The 15,054-nt window shown below is 46.2% G+C and overlaps 1 protein-coding gene across 1 annotated transcript; it reads right to left on the reverse strand.

Moving 5' to 3' along the window:
- Window positions 1–241: 241 nt before the first annotated feature.
- LOC123037251 (uncharacterized protein K02A2.6-like) lies at window positions 242–971 on the reverse strand. The gene is made up of 3 exons (XM_044457129.1): window positions 831–971; window positions 517–715; window positions 242–435 (listed from the first exon to the last, which is right to left on the reverse strand). The coding sequence occupies exons 1-3, from the start codon at window positions 969–971 to the stop codon at window positions 242–244; spliced, it is 534 nt and encodes a 177-aa protein (XP_044313064.1).
- Window positions 972–15,054: the final 14,083 nt, after the last annotated feature.

Below are 15,054 nucleotides of genomic sequence, written 5' to 3' on the forward strand. Positions count from 1 at the left end.
GCGAATCGTGCCGTACGATACACGACTGCGCCCCTCGGTCGGTTGGGCGGGTAAGTGGGCCGTGGGACTCCGCGCGAAAAAAAAAAAAAAAAACAAAAAAAAAATACGGAGAAGTTCCTATACTGGAAATCACTGCCGTCCGTAAAGCGCAACAAATGCTACTGAGCTGTTCGTCCCAGTTCTTCTGATCAGGCTTCACAAATGAGCGTATTGCTGCGATTACCAAACGATTAACTCTTTCTCAGGCGTTAGCTTGAGGAGAATATACCGCGGTCAGAGTGTGCAATATCTTGTTAACTCTGAGAAACTTTTGAAAAATCTCCGCCTTGAATTGGGATCCGTTGTCCGAGATTATGGTCTCCGGAACTCCAAACGTGAGGAACAAATCTTCCTGAAGATATTTTATTACCACATCCGCCGTCAGTTTCTTCACGGCTTTCAAAAACACAAATTTAGAATAGTGGTCTAGAACAATAAAAATGCCGATGTGCCCACTTTTCGACCTGGGCTACGGACCCAAAAAATCAATATACAACTTCTGGAAAAATCTTTGCGATTCTGCTGGTACTCCCATAGGCGGTCGCTGAATCTTAATCGCAGCCTTAGTCTCGCAAGCCAGCACATGGACCTTCACGTCTTTAACCAAACTTGGCCAGTAATAATATTTACGCACCCGCTCCAACGTTTTGTGGATGCCTCCGTGCGATGCTAAGGGCTGATCGTGTGCTTTGTTTAACACTTCCGGTACCAAATCTTGAGGAACCCATAGTTTCCATATATAGTTGTCGTGTAAAACTTCACCCGTAGCATGTTGGGTTTTTCTATATAACCTTGAGATCCGATAGTTTATCCTCATTTGCCCTTATTCGCTCCATCAACGACACATAATCACTTGACCTGAAAGCTGGCGACTCCAAGTCGACCAGAAGACCTTGACTAGCTTCTGTGGCCGCCACGCTATCCTCATTCATCCTGGAAAGAGCATCCGGTACAACGTTTAATTTGCCACTTCTATGCTCAATCTTAAAGCTGAAGCATTGCAATTTTAGAGCCCATCTTGCCAAACGTGAATGCAAATCGGTCTGTGTCATAAGCCATTTCAAGGATGCATGATCAGTTATGACCGTGAATTCATGCCCTTCTACATAAGCCCTGAATCGTTTTATGCACACCATCACAGCCAATAGTTCTTGTTCAGTGACTGATACAAAAGCTAAGGGATGCTCATCAACCTCGTCTGTCTTCTGTACCAACACACCGCCAACACCGATTTGACTTGCATCGCAATGAATAAAAAATGGCTTGCTGAAGTCAGGACTGCGAAGTACTGGAGCGACACATAGCATTTCCTTTAGTTTTTCGAATGCTTGCTGGCCTTCAGGAGTCATGGCAAACTTTTGTTTGGGCTTTATTAAATCTGTGAGCGGAGAGGCTACAGAAGCGAAATTGACAATAAATTTTCGGTACCAACCAGCCATCCCCAGGAATCTTCCTAATGCTTTAAGAGTTTTGGGCAGTGGGAAATCGACTATAGCCGCTATCTTATCCGGATCTGTACGGATCACCCCCTCTCCAACAATATGCCGCAGATATTTTACCGAGCGCCTACAAAATTTACTCTTCTCCACGTTTAGAGTGAGACCCGCAGCTCTCACTTGGTTTGCTACTGTTTGCAAAACCCTCAAATGTGATTCGAAGCTGTCAGACACAATTAACAAGTCATCTAAATATACGAAAACCTCATTCCGAAGCTCGGCCGGGATAACCTTGTCCATTAATCTCGTCATAGTTTGGGAGGCATTCGTTAACCCAAATGGCATGACATTATACTGGTATAAAGGCTTTCCCGGTATTGTAAATGCTGTCATTTCACGAGACTTTGGATCTAGCGGTATCTGCCAATAAGCATCATTCAGGTCTAAACTAGATGTGTACATAGCCTTTGGAAGTCTACCAAAAATTCCATCTATTTGCGGCTGGGGATACGCATCCTTCCTAGTCACTGCATTAACTTTCCTACTATCCAGACACAATCTTAATTTTCCCGGTTTCTGAACCAAAACAACGGGTGATGACCATGTACTATCCGATTCTTCAATTACCCCAAGCTTGAGCATTCTGTCTACCTCCGCATACAATAATCTTTCTACTGCCGGTGACACGGGAAAATGCCTTTGCTTAACTGGCTTAGCATCCCCAACATCTATAGAGTGCGACAAAAGCGACGTTGTTCCTAGCCCAGACAATTCTGCAATTCTTCTTTTTGGCTAGGCGACTGGTCATTCGAGACAACGGCGATTATAGAAATCAACATTTCAAGCGGTAACAAAAATCTATGTCCAAAAATCTATCCCAAGGTACAGGTCTTGGCTAAGGGATGGAATGATGTGCAAATCGAGCCCTCTGACTTCTTGATTATACTGCACTACAGTCCTTAATCCTTGGTTGACTAGACATACAATCGGACGAAAACGGATTTTTGACCAATGAAACGTTAGCAATTTGCTATATCCGCTTGCTTCCTGATTGATCGTCGGCCGGCGACGTGGAACACACGGTGGCTGACGGGACTGTGTGTTCGACTTCCCGTTTTTTTGACATTTACCACAAGAAGGCTTGTATACGTTTAGAGAACCACAGCCAGCAAAAGATTTTTCTCTTGCTTTCGCAGTCCTGATACCTATGTCCCTTTTTGTGGCAATTCCAACACACTAATGCCAAAGCGCCGATTACAAGGTCTCCTTCTTGATCAGAAAACTCGGAAGCCTCATCTGACAACGCTTCCTCAAGCAATTCTGCCACCTGTTGGCGAAAAGGTGCTCCTTTCTGATACCCGTGAGTCCGCTTTACATCTTGCAAGAATGCTTCCCTACGCCTGCATATCTCCCGGATGCTGTCTACCGTTTCTATAGTCACATTTAATATTTCGTGACGGATTTTAGGCCTTAAATTCCTTTTTAAAATGTCCACTATAGTCCTTTCTGACAGTGGGGACTCTAGGGTATCCATTAACTGGACAATCGAGTCATAAAATGAATCAAAGGATTCCTTTTCCCTTTGTTTTCGATCCCGAATGGCTTCAATTATATCCACATCAGTCCTAGTGTCGCGAAATTGCTTTCGCAATGCCTCACATAGAGTACCCCAGTGAACCTGCCTTTTTGCCTTGTGGAACCTCCAGAAAAATTCACGGGCCTTGCCATCGAAAAGAATGCTTGCGTTGTTGCATACTAATTCGAATCTACTCTCCAGAGTTTGGTGGGTAAGTTATTCAACTCTATAAATGAAGTTATCAACACTAATTCCGTCCGCGCTGCCATTAAATTTTAATTTCCACCCGTTCATGATGTGGCCGACTTTATCCGGCCTCTGCATTAAGTCATTTCTGTGAGTCTCCGCCGCATCGGACATTATTGATCCTCGCCGCTCTACATTATGCACAATGAGATCTGGAGTCGGATCCCTGAGCAACTATTGTCCCTTTTGCTTCTGTGCTGACTGAAGCCTCATTAATCGAGGCAGCTTCTGAGACAGGTGGACAGGTTGCTATCGCTTTCGAGTCAGCCGCTATACAGGACTTGTGGAACTCGTGTCCACATTTGGTTTTGTACGTAACTCCAGTGCATAAATCTTTCCCACAAAGATTGCAATTTGGGGTTTTGTCCTGCCCATCCATCTTTACAATGCGCTTTTCCGATCTAAGATATAGAGAGTTTCGCTTGTGATGCTCCAAGCTTAAGATACTTTGATCAGAAAGCTTAAACACTGTCTTTGGCCTTTTAGCGAGTGAGTTTGTTATTATTTTTTTTTTTTTGCAAAATTTTATTTATATATGTGCTCAGCAACCGTTGCTTCTGGTTCAGGCAGTCAGCTGAAATTCCAAAAGCCCACTGATATATATGTTTGCTACTCTGTAAACTATTTAATTGTTGAGCTGTGGATGTATTGATAATATCATGGCCTAAATTGGGCCTGAAGATGGGCGCCAGATTATAATAATGTTATTTATTGATTAATTATAATTGTAACGAATTACTTAGGTTGGTGTTGGGGTGGGAAGAGACAGGCGCACGCATAGTTCTGTAGCGTGTAACGACTGGGAGAAGTGTTTTGTTTCCGGTGGAATCTGTAGTTACGGGTGCTCGCTATAGGATCGGGCTCTCGCTCGTCGGATTTGGGGGTGGTGGTCTTGCGCGTACAGATTCTAACACTAACTACACATTATTATTGCTAAGACTAGAATTGAGCAAGCTAGCGACAAGAGAGAATAAGTTAAACGAATCCGGAAGAGAAAACAGATAAATTCTGGAAGGAAGTAAAGAGATAGAAAAGCTAGAGAGGAAGTCAGAGATCGCGAAGTCACTGGTGTTGTTGTGGTCGCATTTTGCCATCCCAACCTATGATACCCTTCCTTGGAGCATGTCTCCGGTGACCCCTTTAATACCCTACGAACGCGGGTACCTCAGCAGAGTTCAAAAATATATGGTTTTAGTTATTCATAGCTTTAATTAGCGGCTTTCTTTATAATAAGAAAATATTGATATATAAACATAATGATGTTTCGATGATAGAAGTTATATTTATAAAACAAAGTAAATTTAAATAGTAGTGAAGTAGAATAATATTTAAAGTTAGGATAAGAAGAAATTTCTTTAAGTGTAGTTAAATATTTAAATTTTAAATTTAGAAAATATTTCTTTAAGTGTAGTTAAATATTTATGTTTTAATTCAGAAAATATTTAATTAAATGTAGTTGAAAAATTTATATAAAATCCAGAAAATATATCTTTAAGTGTAGTTAAATGTTCAAGATTTAATTCAGAAAATATTTAATTAAATGTAGTTGAATATTTTAAATTAAATCCAGAAAATATTTCTTTAAGTGTAGTTAACTATTTAAGTTTAAATTCAGAAAATATTTCTTTAAGTGTATTTATATACTTAAGTTTTAAATTCAGAAATATTTCATGGTCTTCTTCCATTTTAATTTAATTTACTAATTGTAAATTCTATTAAGAGTTTAATGTATGGCTAGATTTTAATTCAAAAATCATTTAATAAATTTTAAGATTCAAACTTTAAAGTATTTTCAGTAATATTTAATTCTCAGTGTAGAAAGAGTATTCGGAGAGGTTATATTTGGCTTTTAGTTTGGCAAGAATTGAAATAAATACATAATAATGTATACGCATGATGTAACTCACTCATTTGTATCCAACGATGAAGATCGATCTCCGGCGTGGCTTACACTGAAAACCATTTTTTGGTAATATTTTGTAAAGGTTTTTAAAAATAATTAAATTCTCATGCATTTCCACTCAAGCCTTGATTATTTGCTTTTATAGCCAACACCGAAATCTCATTCTCGATTTAAATAAGATTAAGAAAATGTTAAATTTAAATTTAAACAATAAAAAAAAATCTATAAACTAATTATTTCCATTTGCCTTAAGGCGTTGCATCTTCTTCATTTTTTTTCAATATTTAAATTAATTAATTAGCTTTATATTTAAGTAATTTATCTTTCAGCTTCTTGATTTTTGTTGGATAATTGCAAGTTATTTCCACGAGGTTGAATGTATCTCTTTTCTGAGGTTAAGATTGAACGAGTAAAAATTAGGTTAGGCTCGATCGGCCATGACAAAGGCGAGGCAATATGGTTATGGCCGATATGCATTAGGTTATGGCCGACATGGCACGCAGGCCAAATTGTGCACGAAAAAGATTTAATTTCCACTCATCTGTCGTTGTTTTCCTCCTGGCAGAGATATGGCTATTTGTTTAGCCGAAAAGCGCTGCTGGATTTTCCCTCGGTGAAGCAGCAGCGTTTAGCTATGAATCCGCCATCTTGTCGGGCACTGGAGCCCCGTCTAGGAGATCACCATGTGGGGTGCTCCTCGGGACGCGATAAGGCGCGAGGGGGTGCTCCTCAGGACACTACATGCAGAGGTTCACTGAGCTGGGTTCTCCTTAGTTCTTCAGCTCTCTGGAACTCTCGGGGAGTTTATATCGTGGGGCACAATCTATGGATCGAAGATTTCATTAGCCATTTGCACTGGCAGCGGCTTAAGATGTAAAACATACCTATGTGCCCCGAAAACTGACTTGCTGGGGTTTTCTTTCGGGTTTTCCTCTGAATTGGCGAGAGATGCGGATGCGGCGCAACTTGTGCAGCAGCAGTTTAAAATAATCACTTGTAGCACTTACTGGCCACTTTAAATAGCTGGATGCCACTTCGCGACTTAATATTTCGCACTTTAAGACTTTTCCGCGTTTTTCAAACGTATGAAGAGCTACACGTCTGTATCGGCCGCCGGTTCAGAGAAAAAGAATGGTTGGCGGAACCGGGGCTTGATGAGCTAACATGGCTGCGGAAATACGTGGCAGCTGTTGCTGACAGGTGTCAAGGCTAAGCTTTCCAAAGAAACCCTGCCAACTATCGATATCAAATTTATCGATCTGGCAATACTGCTCTAAGATCGGCTTGACTGTTCCAATTTTAGAACACTTTTTGACCTCTTCAGTGTTCGAAAATCTCTACAGGATTTTCAAGTCCGGTTTGAATCCTTACTTAACTGTTTGAAAATGTCCATAATATCTTCGGTTAACAAGGTCAGTTTAAGTCAGGCTTTGCTGGATATTACGAACATTTTTAAAGTATGCTTTTAGGCAAAACAGGTTTTGCAGTCGCTACTGGCGCCGCTACAGTTCTCCGGCTACTTGCTCATCGGCTAATGGGGTGGTATCTTGGCCGTCCTTTCCCTTAGGTACCTAATTTTTCCATTATTATACCCGATATTTTTGCGTGCTACGACAAGCTAAATCGGGAGCACCGCAACACAACACAAACACATTGAAACCAGTCTATTGGACATGCACAATCGGACAACTATTTAACCCCAGATGTTGTTGAGATTATTGATGCCCCTCCCTGCCTTGGCCATTCTATGCATTCCCATAGTCAAAAGGAATTTTGATTTTTTTGGTGAATGGCCCCTTTGGGTTTTACGGGACGATCGCACTAGCCGAAGGCAAAACTACTTGAGATTAAAACATTATAATTATTTTATTCCTTAATGACTAATAAAATTGTTTAAACTAAACATAATGTTAAGAATATAGTGAAATACAATGTGCATGCAATGGGTTTATGTGTATAACAAAGAAATAATAAATATGAAAGTGATTAAATTGGACATAACTTTTTTTTTGTGGGACAAAAGAGAATTGAAAATCGGCGTTATGTTTCGTCAAGCAAGGGACATTTAGCAACAGTGTAATACAAACGGATCATAGAGAAAGATCGGAAAGTTACTGTCGTTTCTTTTGATTTTTAATCTGTTTCGTTTTAATTTAGATTTTTGGGTTTAGGCGTTTAGATTAACTTTTTTTTGTGTGCATTTTTCCTTTGGTTTAGACATTTAGGTAAAGAAAGTAATAATTCGGAGCCTAAGCCACCGAGTCACTCACCCGAACAATTCATAGATGTCCAACGGAGAAAGCGCTTTGGCCGTGGAGATCGAAGCTCTGGGAGTTAAACTATATACACAAAAAAGAATCTCTAAATATATTGTTAACACCAAATTTTTCTTTTAAAATTCGCCTAGTTCCGTGCGCATCTTTCTTCTTTTACATTTTCTTCCCTCTTTGACGGTCTATTACTTCTCTCTTTTGCTTTCCAAGAACTTCTCTGGCACTTTCACTTAGTTTACATAAAAATTAAACCAAAAAAACTATACTAGTCTTAAATTACTTAAATTTTTTTTTTTTTTTTTTTTTCTCAGTGCCTTTCTGTTTTGCTTCTTTTGTTACGTATATATGCGCAGAAAAACTATGGATGTCTTACCTTATCTGAGGGATCGGCAACACAAAGGATACAAAAAATTCACTTCCCGGGCCAGCTGAGGGATCCGAATTCTAGCACGCGCGAATTTATTGGCTTTTAGCCAGACTTTTATTTAAACGCAAGCTTTTCTTAACACTCGATATAATCTTTTAAATCGCTGAGCTAAATTGACTGGATCCTCCGGCCACCAAAAGGGAACAGAACGAATGGACGCCCCGAATTAAGCGGGAACCCATGTCGCTCTCCCAAAGGTGAATTTTCTCTCCGGAGAAAGCCTGACATTCGGCCCTGTTAAGTAATCTATCAAATTTGTCCGGCGACCTCGAGTTCGAACATCTCTCTCCTAGATGGCGCCTGCAAACTCGTGTTTTTCTCTCATAGAGGGCGGGACTCTCAGCTTGTTTTGCTGTGACAAGCGTTACATCCGTCGATGCCAATGCCGATCAAGTTTTCCAACTCTAACTTATCTGCTTTCAGTTGACCTTCTAGGCACTTTTTCATATGCTTGGCGGTTCCATTTTCCAGTTGGATAAGACGATAGAAAGATGTGCACACTTTACGTTGAGACCTGCTGGAGTAACGCACCTGATGCACTGTAACGAGCTGATTTTTACGTTCTGCTCGCTACGAGTATCGTGCGGCTAGCTCGGAAGATTTGTGTTGTTCGTCCCACCAAATTTATATAAACGTGACCGCCCGATTGTCTAGTGAGAACGCACAGAAGGTTAGGATATTTACAAAGATCTTTATTCGCCGACTTGTCCCTCGGCCTGGGACTAATGGTGACAGATGGGTATCTCAACGCCTCCCTTGAAGAATTGTGGTCGCTCCACCGTCGCTCTCCGCTGCCTCGCTGTTCGCTGCTCGCTGCTCCGTAACGCCTCCGCTGTCTTTGGCCTCGGGGCTTTTGAGGGTCTAAGGATGCGTCACCGTTCCCAGACTAGGGTGAACAGGCACTGGGCTCTCAAAGCGTACGCCTTTCGCAGCCACAGCCTCCTGTCCCTGGATCTGTCCCGGCCGGTCACACCAGACGCCACACAGTTTCTACCTGACGGTTCATACGCCGGAAGGCCGCCAATGTAGTCCCTGTGGCAGGACGCTAGGTTCAAGACGAACGCTTCCGCCCTCGCCTCTTCGCCGTGGACTAGATACGTCGATGACTGCTCGTCGTGTCTCGTGTCCTCGCTCTGCTTGCGGCGCGAATCCTGGCTCCTTGCACAATTCTCGCCTGTCGGTTCAGGCGTACGCCGGAATTCGACAAGGCAATTGTTTTCGCACGGCAGCTGGTTCTGGACAACTTCCTTCCGAGCCCACGGTTCTTTGTCGAAGGACTCTTTTTATTCACTTCTGTCGGATTCGCCGAGCAATACGCCAAGCTCATATTGCGACCAGAATTAGAACAAAGCGCCTGGACTTAGCCGCGTGATGCCTTAAGGACCTCAGCTACCTGTTTCTCTTGACTCTAGCGATCTTTGTCTTTGCTCCTGTTGACTCGGCGCGGCTCTGCTTCCTCCTGATGTTGACTTGACTTGTTTTATTCACTGATTTTCTGCTTGTCTACTGATCTTGCTGGATTGACTCCTTGTGATCGACTGATCCCGCTTCCTGCGCTCGGCCCGCTTTTATAGGCCGGCGTATCCCGTTAATTCTCGGCTTCTCCTTTTTCGGTTTTGCGCACGGCACCATACTCGGTCCAAAATCTGCCGCCTTCTACCGTTACACGTTCTCTCCAAACTCTCTCCAGCTGTATTCTCCAAACTCTCACCAGCTGTATTCTCCAATCTCTCACCAGCTGTATTCTCCAAACTCTCACCAGCTGTATTCTCCAATCTCTCACCAGCTGTATTCTCCTAACTCCTCACATTCTCCCCTTTCTTCGGGAACAAAATGAGACTTGCTCCTCTTCTCCGCTGTTCTGGATTGCTGATGTTGGTCCTCCTTCCCTCGACGTCGCTCCTTCTCGTTCTATGTATTTCCCGCCCCAAAATGTTTCCCCCTTAGACTTGATTTTCTTCTCTCCGACTGTCTTCCTTGTAAATCATTGTAGCCTTCGAGTCCTCTTGCTCCTTCAAATGGTTCCTTCGACGCTCACAGCTCGTACCTGAGTTCCACAGCGCCGATGTTCCATTCCTCTTCCCGCCCGAGATGTTTCCCCCATAGACTTGATTTCCTTCTCTCCGGCTGTCTTCCTTGTAAATCCTGGTAGCCTTCGAGTCTTTTTGCTCCTCCAAATGGTTCCCTCGACGCTCATAGCTCGTACTTGAGTTCCACAGCGCCGATGCTCCATTCCTTTTCCCGCCCAAGATGTTTCCCCATAGACGTCTCGTGTTCTCCTTCGTATCTCCTTTGAATGTCCCGCCCAAGATGTTTCCCCCATATGCTTCGCGTTCTAAGCATCTCCTTTCCTTCGTTGTCTGGTCACACTACCGCTTTCCCGATCGGTTTTCCAGCCGATATCGATGATTCGAATTAGTGCAGCGTTGCCATCCGGTGGTGGCGATATTTTTTAGTGTGCCCCTTCCTGTGCCGTCATCTCCAGTGTTCTGTGCCCATCGATCGACACTATCGTCCAGTGCCAATCGACCGCTCATTAATCGAAGCGCCCCCATCCCTTTATACGTGCAGCGTGCTAGGAAATTTTCTCCGGTAAGTTTTCTCCTTTTCTTCTTGCTTTCACATTTCTTACTTTTACTCTCTCTTCCTCTTAGCCTTTCCCCCCACACGCCCCACCTTTGCCTCTCGGCCGTGGCTCTCGGAGGCGTAACAGGACGGGCAAAATTGCCACCGATTCTTCCATTCCCCCCTTCAGCTGGCAGGAACCCCTCATCGCACATGTATTTATCACAATGAGTACCTCACCGCTTCTTCTTTGTGGGTCGAATTTAATGCATTTCCTTTTTTTTCAGGTTTTTTTTATGCAAATATACAACCCCTTTTTTTTGTGTTATCATTTTGAGTGTTTTTGTGCGCGTTCGTGATGTTTACCCCGTTCACCCTGTGCCCAATATATTATTTTAGGTTTGTGTTCTGTGTCTTTCTTTTATTGGCTATAAACCCTCATCCCAGACAGGCCCAGCCTTACCCGGAAGCGGCGTCCGCCCTGCTGCACCAAGACGCACTGCTTCCCGCCCCTCCGACGTGCGGCTGTAACTGCCGGCGCCGTCTGGATTCCCTCCGGCCAGTCTTGCTGTTGGACCTCCGCCCATCGCCGCTCGTCGGGCAAAGACGCCTGCCGCTGGAACGAAGGTCTGGCGGTTCCCACCGGCGCGGACTCCTGTCTGGCGAGCCTGGGCCTCCCTCTAGGCACGGGATCGGACCACACCCACGGGCCCTTCTCCAGGGGCTCCTCCTTCTGCGCCGACCTGCCGCCGTCTGCCGGTATGGATTCGGCCGTGGTCGGTGGTGTCGGCGGCGTCACGTGGGCGTGGCCCCCACGTAGGCGGGGGTCTCTGGGATTGGGTGTGGGTTGCTGCACCTCCTCCGCATCCTCGGTTGGCGCTCCGGCCGGTCCCTCCGGCCAAGACCACGTCACGGCATGCTGCCTCCAAAGGACCCCTTGCACCGTGAATGAGTGCAGGGCATGGCTCACGTGGGCCATGGGTATCTCCGTCCGGAAATACCGTCCTTGGGGCCCGTGCGTGTCCTGCTGCTCCTGTCGGTCTTCTGGGGTTGCCTCCTGGCGCTTCTTCCCTGGTCCTTCCCCGCCGTGGACCTGTCCGGGCGGAGATGGCTCGGCCGGGTTCTCCTCCTCGTGCTGCGAGGGTGGTGGGCTCGCCTGTGGCTCCTCGTCTTCCTCCCAATAGATCGGGACGTGGCGAGGCGTCGGTGGGCGGGCGGGTGCCCATTTTGGGGGTGCTGGCACCTCCTCGTCCTCTCAGTCGGGCAGGTATTGGGGTGTGGGAGGGACTTCGAGCATCCCGGGCGAGGCTGGCGGGACCTCATCCATTAGGACCGGTCCTGCCCAGAGACGCTCCTCCTCCTCCTGTGTGGCACGGAGAACCGACTCCCACTGCGCCTCGGCATATCTCTGTCGCCGCTTTGATGCCTCCTGCCTCTCCTCCTCCTCCTCCTTGGCCTCCCGCTTCCTCCTGGCCTGCTGTTGGGCCTCTTGGAAGGCCAAATGGACAGCCTCCGCGTCTGCACGGGTGAACTCCCGCTCCCCATGCAGTCCAGGGGTATTGGGGTCCCCGGGCAGGATGCTGCCCATCATAGGGTCCACGGCCCTCCGGAGCCGCCACTGCCTTCGCTCCACGGCCGGGTCGTCCACCATCTCCACGTCGCTGTCGGAGCTGATGGTGGGTTCAGGCGCCGAGTCTTCTGGCTCGCAGACCGGTTCCGGGACCCGCCTCGAGGTTCGGGTAGGCCGGGTGACAGGCGTGCGCCTGTCCTCCGACCATCCTTGCCCCGGGTTGGGCCCCGTCGCGGTTTGGGCTGCCATCCTCCTCCTCGCCTCCGATCGGGTCATGCGTGTCGACATATTGGATATTGATTTTTGAATGCCAACCCCTTCGCATGACCCTCCCATGAACCTCGGTTCGTCTCTTCCATGATCCCGCTATTTCCCTCGGGATTTCCACCTTGTTCTTTCATTGTGCCGCATGCCGTTATTTTCGGTCCTGCTTGGCTTCTTGGCATTTTTCTTTTTTTTCTGCAGTCGCTTGGCTTACTTTGGGTCCTACGGTACAGCTCCGCTGTGCCGTCTCTCCCCTTTCTTCGGCCGACATTAGATTTATATATTTTTCAACCGTATAGAGTCTCGCGACGCTACGGGCTGAGCTATCTTTTTATTATTTGTACTGTGTTTGTCGTATCATTAATAAATTATTTACTTATTATTTAATTTTCTTGTTGTTGTTTTTTTTTTTTGTTGACGTGGTTTATAGGCGGATGACTCTGGCGTATGCCCGACGATTAATCCGTCTGCTCCGTTTTTGATCCTTGTTAGCCCTTCCTTGTGTTTTCCCTGTGCTACGCGGCGTATAGGTGGATGACTTGGGCGTATGCCCGATGCTGAATCTGCTTGCCTCGTTGCATGGGTTCTGTCCTTTTGTTTTCATTGGGTACCCTATCTACGCGGCGTATAGGCGGATGACTCTGGTTTATGCCCGACAATGAATCCTTCTGCCCTGTTTTGGGATCCTTGTACATCCTTCCTTGTGTGTTCCCTGTGCTACGCGGCGTATAGGTGGATGACTTGGGCGTATGCCCGATGCCGAATCTGCCTGCCTCGTTGTATAGGTTCCCCTTTTTTTTTTTTTGTTACACCTTATCTACGCGGCGTATCGATGGATGACTCGGGCGTATGCCTGACGCTGAATCCGTTTGCCTCGTAGTCGGGGTCCCTAGCATCGTTTTTCATTTATATTCCGTGTCTTATCCTGGTGATTATCCTTTCTGCGTGGCGTATGGATGACTCTTGCTTCGGCCTGACGCCTACTCCTGTTGCCTCGCAGTCTGTGAACTCCTTGTCCTAGTCCTCCGATGTGTCCGCCGTCTGCTTTTGTGCCGTTTCTGTTTGTTGCTGCTTAAGCTCGCCAATGTGAATAGTCCGCTCTTTCTTCGAATGTGTGTGGCGTATTTTGCAGATTACGGGCGAGACGAAGTCTACAACCTGGTAAGGACCATCGTACCTCGGGGCTAGTTTCGCCGCAAACCCTTCGGCTGCTTTGGATAGATGGTGTTCTTTGGCCCACACTATGCTGCCCACCTCTGGTGTCCACTGCCTCCTCCTCAGATTGTAATGTCTGGCTTGGTCCTGGGATGCCTTCTCCATATTTCGCCGTACGATTTCAAAGATTTCTTTTAACTTAGCGGCCTTCTCGTCTGGAGTCTCTATGTTTCTCCCGGTGCCTAACGTTTCTCTGTCATATAATGCGTTAGGCAAACGTGGTTCCCGGCCATGTGTGAGAAACGCTGGGGAGTATCCCGTTGATTCAGATATGCTTGAGTTTACTGCTAGCATAATTTCTGGCCAGTTCTCGTCCCAAGTTCTGTGATCCTTTCCTGCGAGTTGAGCTATCATCGTTTTTACCGTACGGTTAGCCCGTACTGTTGGATTTTCCTGCGGTGTGTAGGGCGCATGAAATGCTGCTTTATTCCCATTTCGCTAAGAAACCTTTTAAAGGATCTACTGGTGAACTGTACTCCGTTGTCGGTTATCACTATCTTTGGAGCCCCGAACCTTGATATTACGCGTTCTCTGAACGCCCTCTGTAGGGTCTCCGCTGTCGCTGTTCGTAGCGGCACAATTTCAGTCCATTTGGAAAACCGATCGATTAACACCAGTATCATCTGGTTTCCGTGCTTTGATCTTGGCAATGGCCCGACGAAGTCCGCACATACTGTTGCCCATGGTTCCTCTGGTACCTGAGTGAGCATTTTCCCTGCAGCCTGCAGCTGATTGGGCTTGTATTTCAGGCAAACTTCACACTTGCGTACGTGGGTCCTGGCGTCCCTGTGCATCCCTGGCCAGTAGTACCGTGCTGCCAGGCGTGCTATAGTTCTTCTACTCCCAACATGACCAGCAGATGGGGAGTCATGGTTTTCTTCCAGTACGGCTTGTCTTAAACCCTGCGGAACGCACAGTTTCCAAGCCACGACATCTTCATTTCCCGCTCTGTGTGGGATGTGCCTATAGAGAGACTCGCCTTCCATTACATAATCTGGATACTTTTGAGGTTGAGCTTTTATTTTCTCGCACATACTCCTGACCCAGCTGCAGCTATTGATCGGTTTTTCCGATGCGTCTTTTATGGCCATGAGTGTCTCCGGCAACGGTTGTCGGGATAGGGCGTCTGCCACTACGTTCAGCTGTCCTTTCCTGTACGCTATCTCGAAGTCGTACTGCTGTAACTCCAGAGCCCATCTTGCTATCCTTCCAGACGGGCTTTCTATGCTGTTTAACCACTTTAAAGCCATGTGGTCTGTAACCACTTTAAAATGGTAGCCCTCCAAGTACGGCTTCAGCTTCCTGATTGCCCACACGATTGCCAAGCACTCTTTCTCTGTTGTGGAGTAATTTTTCTCCGCGCCGTTTAGAGTCCGGCTTGAGTATGAAATGACCCTTTCGCCGTCCTCTGTCTCTTGCGTCAGGATTGCACCTAATCCATAGTCGCTGGCGTCCGTCTAAAGGATGAACTTGTTATCGAAATCTGGGCACGCCAGCACTGGATCGGCTACTAGTAGTGCCTTTACCTCTTCGAAGGCCT

This window comes from Drosophila rhopaloa, unplaced genomic scaffold, assembly GCF_018152115.1.
Source record: "Drosophila rhopaloa isolate 14029-0021.01 unplaced genomic scaffold, ASM1815211v1 contig_155, whole genome shotgun sequence".
Taxonomy (NCBI): domain Eukaryota; kingdom Metazoa; phylum Arthropoda; class Insecta; order Diptera; family Drosophilidae; genus Drosophila; species Drosophila rhopaloa.

Coding starts and splice junctions, on each gene's coding strand:
- LOC123037251 (XM_044457129.1), bottom strand. CDS start 971: ATGAATGAGGATAGCGTGGCGGCCACAGAAGCTAGTCAAGGTCTTCTG. Junction 716..830: donor ATAAACTATCGGATCTCAAG/GTTATATAGAAA, acceptor GCACACGATCAG/CCCTTAGCATCGCACGGAGG. Junction 436..516: donor GTTGTATATTGATTTTTTGG/GTCCGTAGCCCA, acceptor TGTTTTTGAAAG/CCGTGAAGAAACTGACGGCG.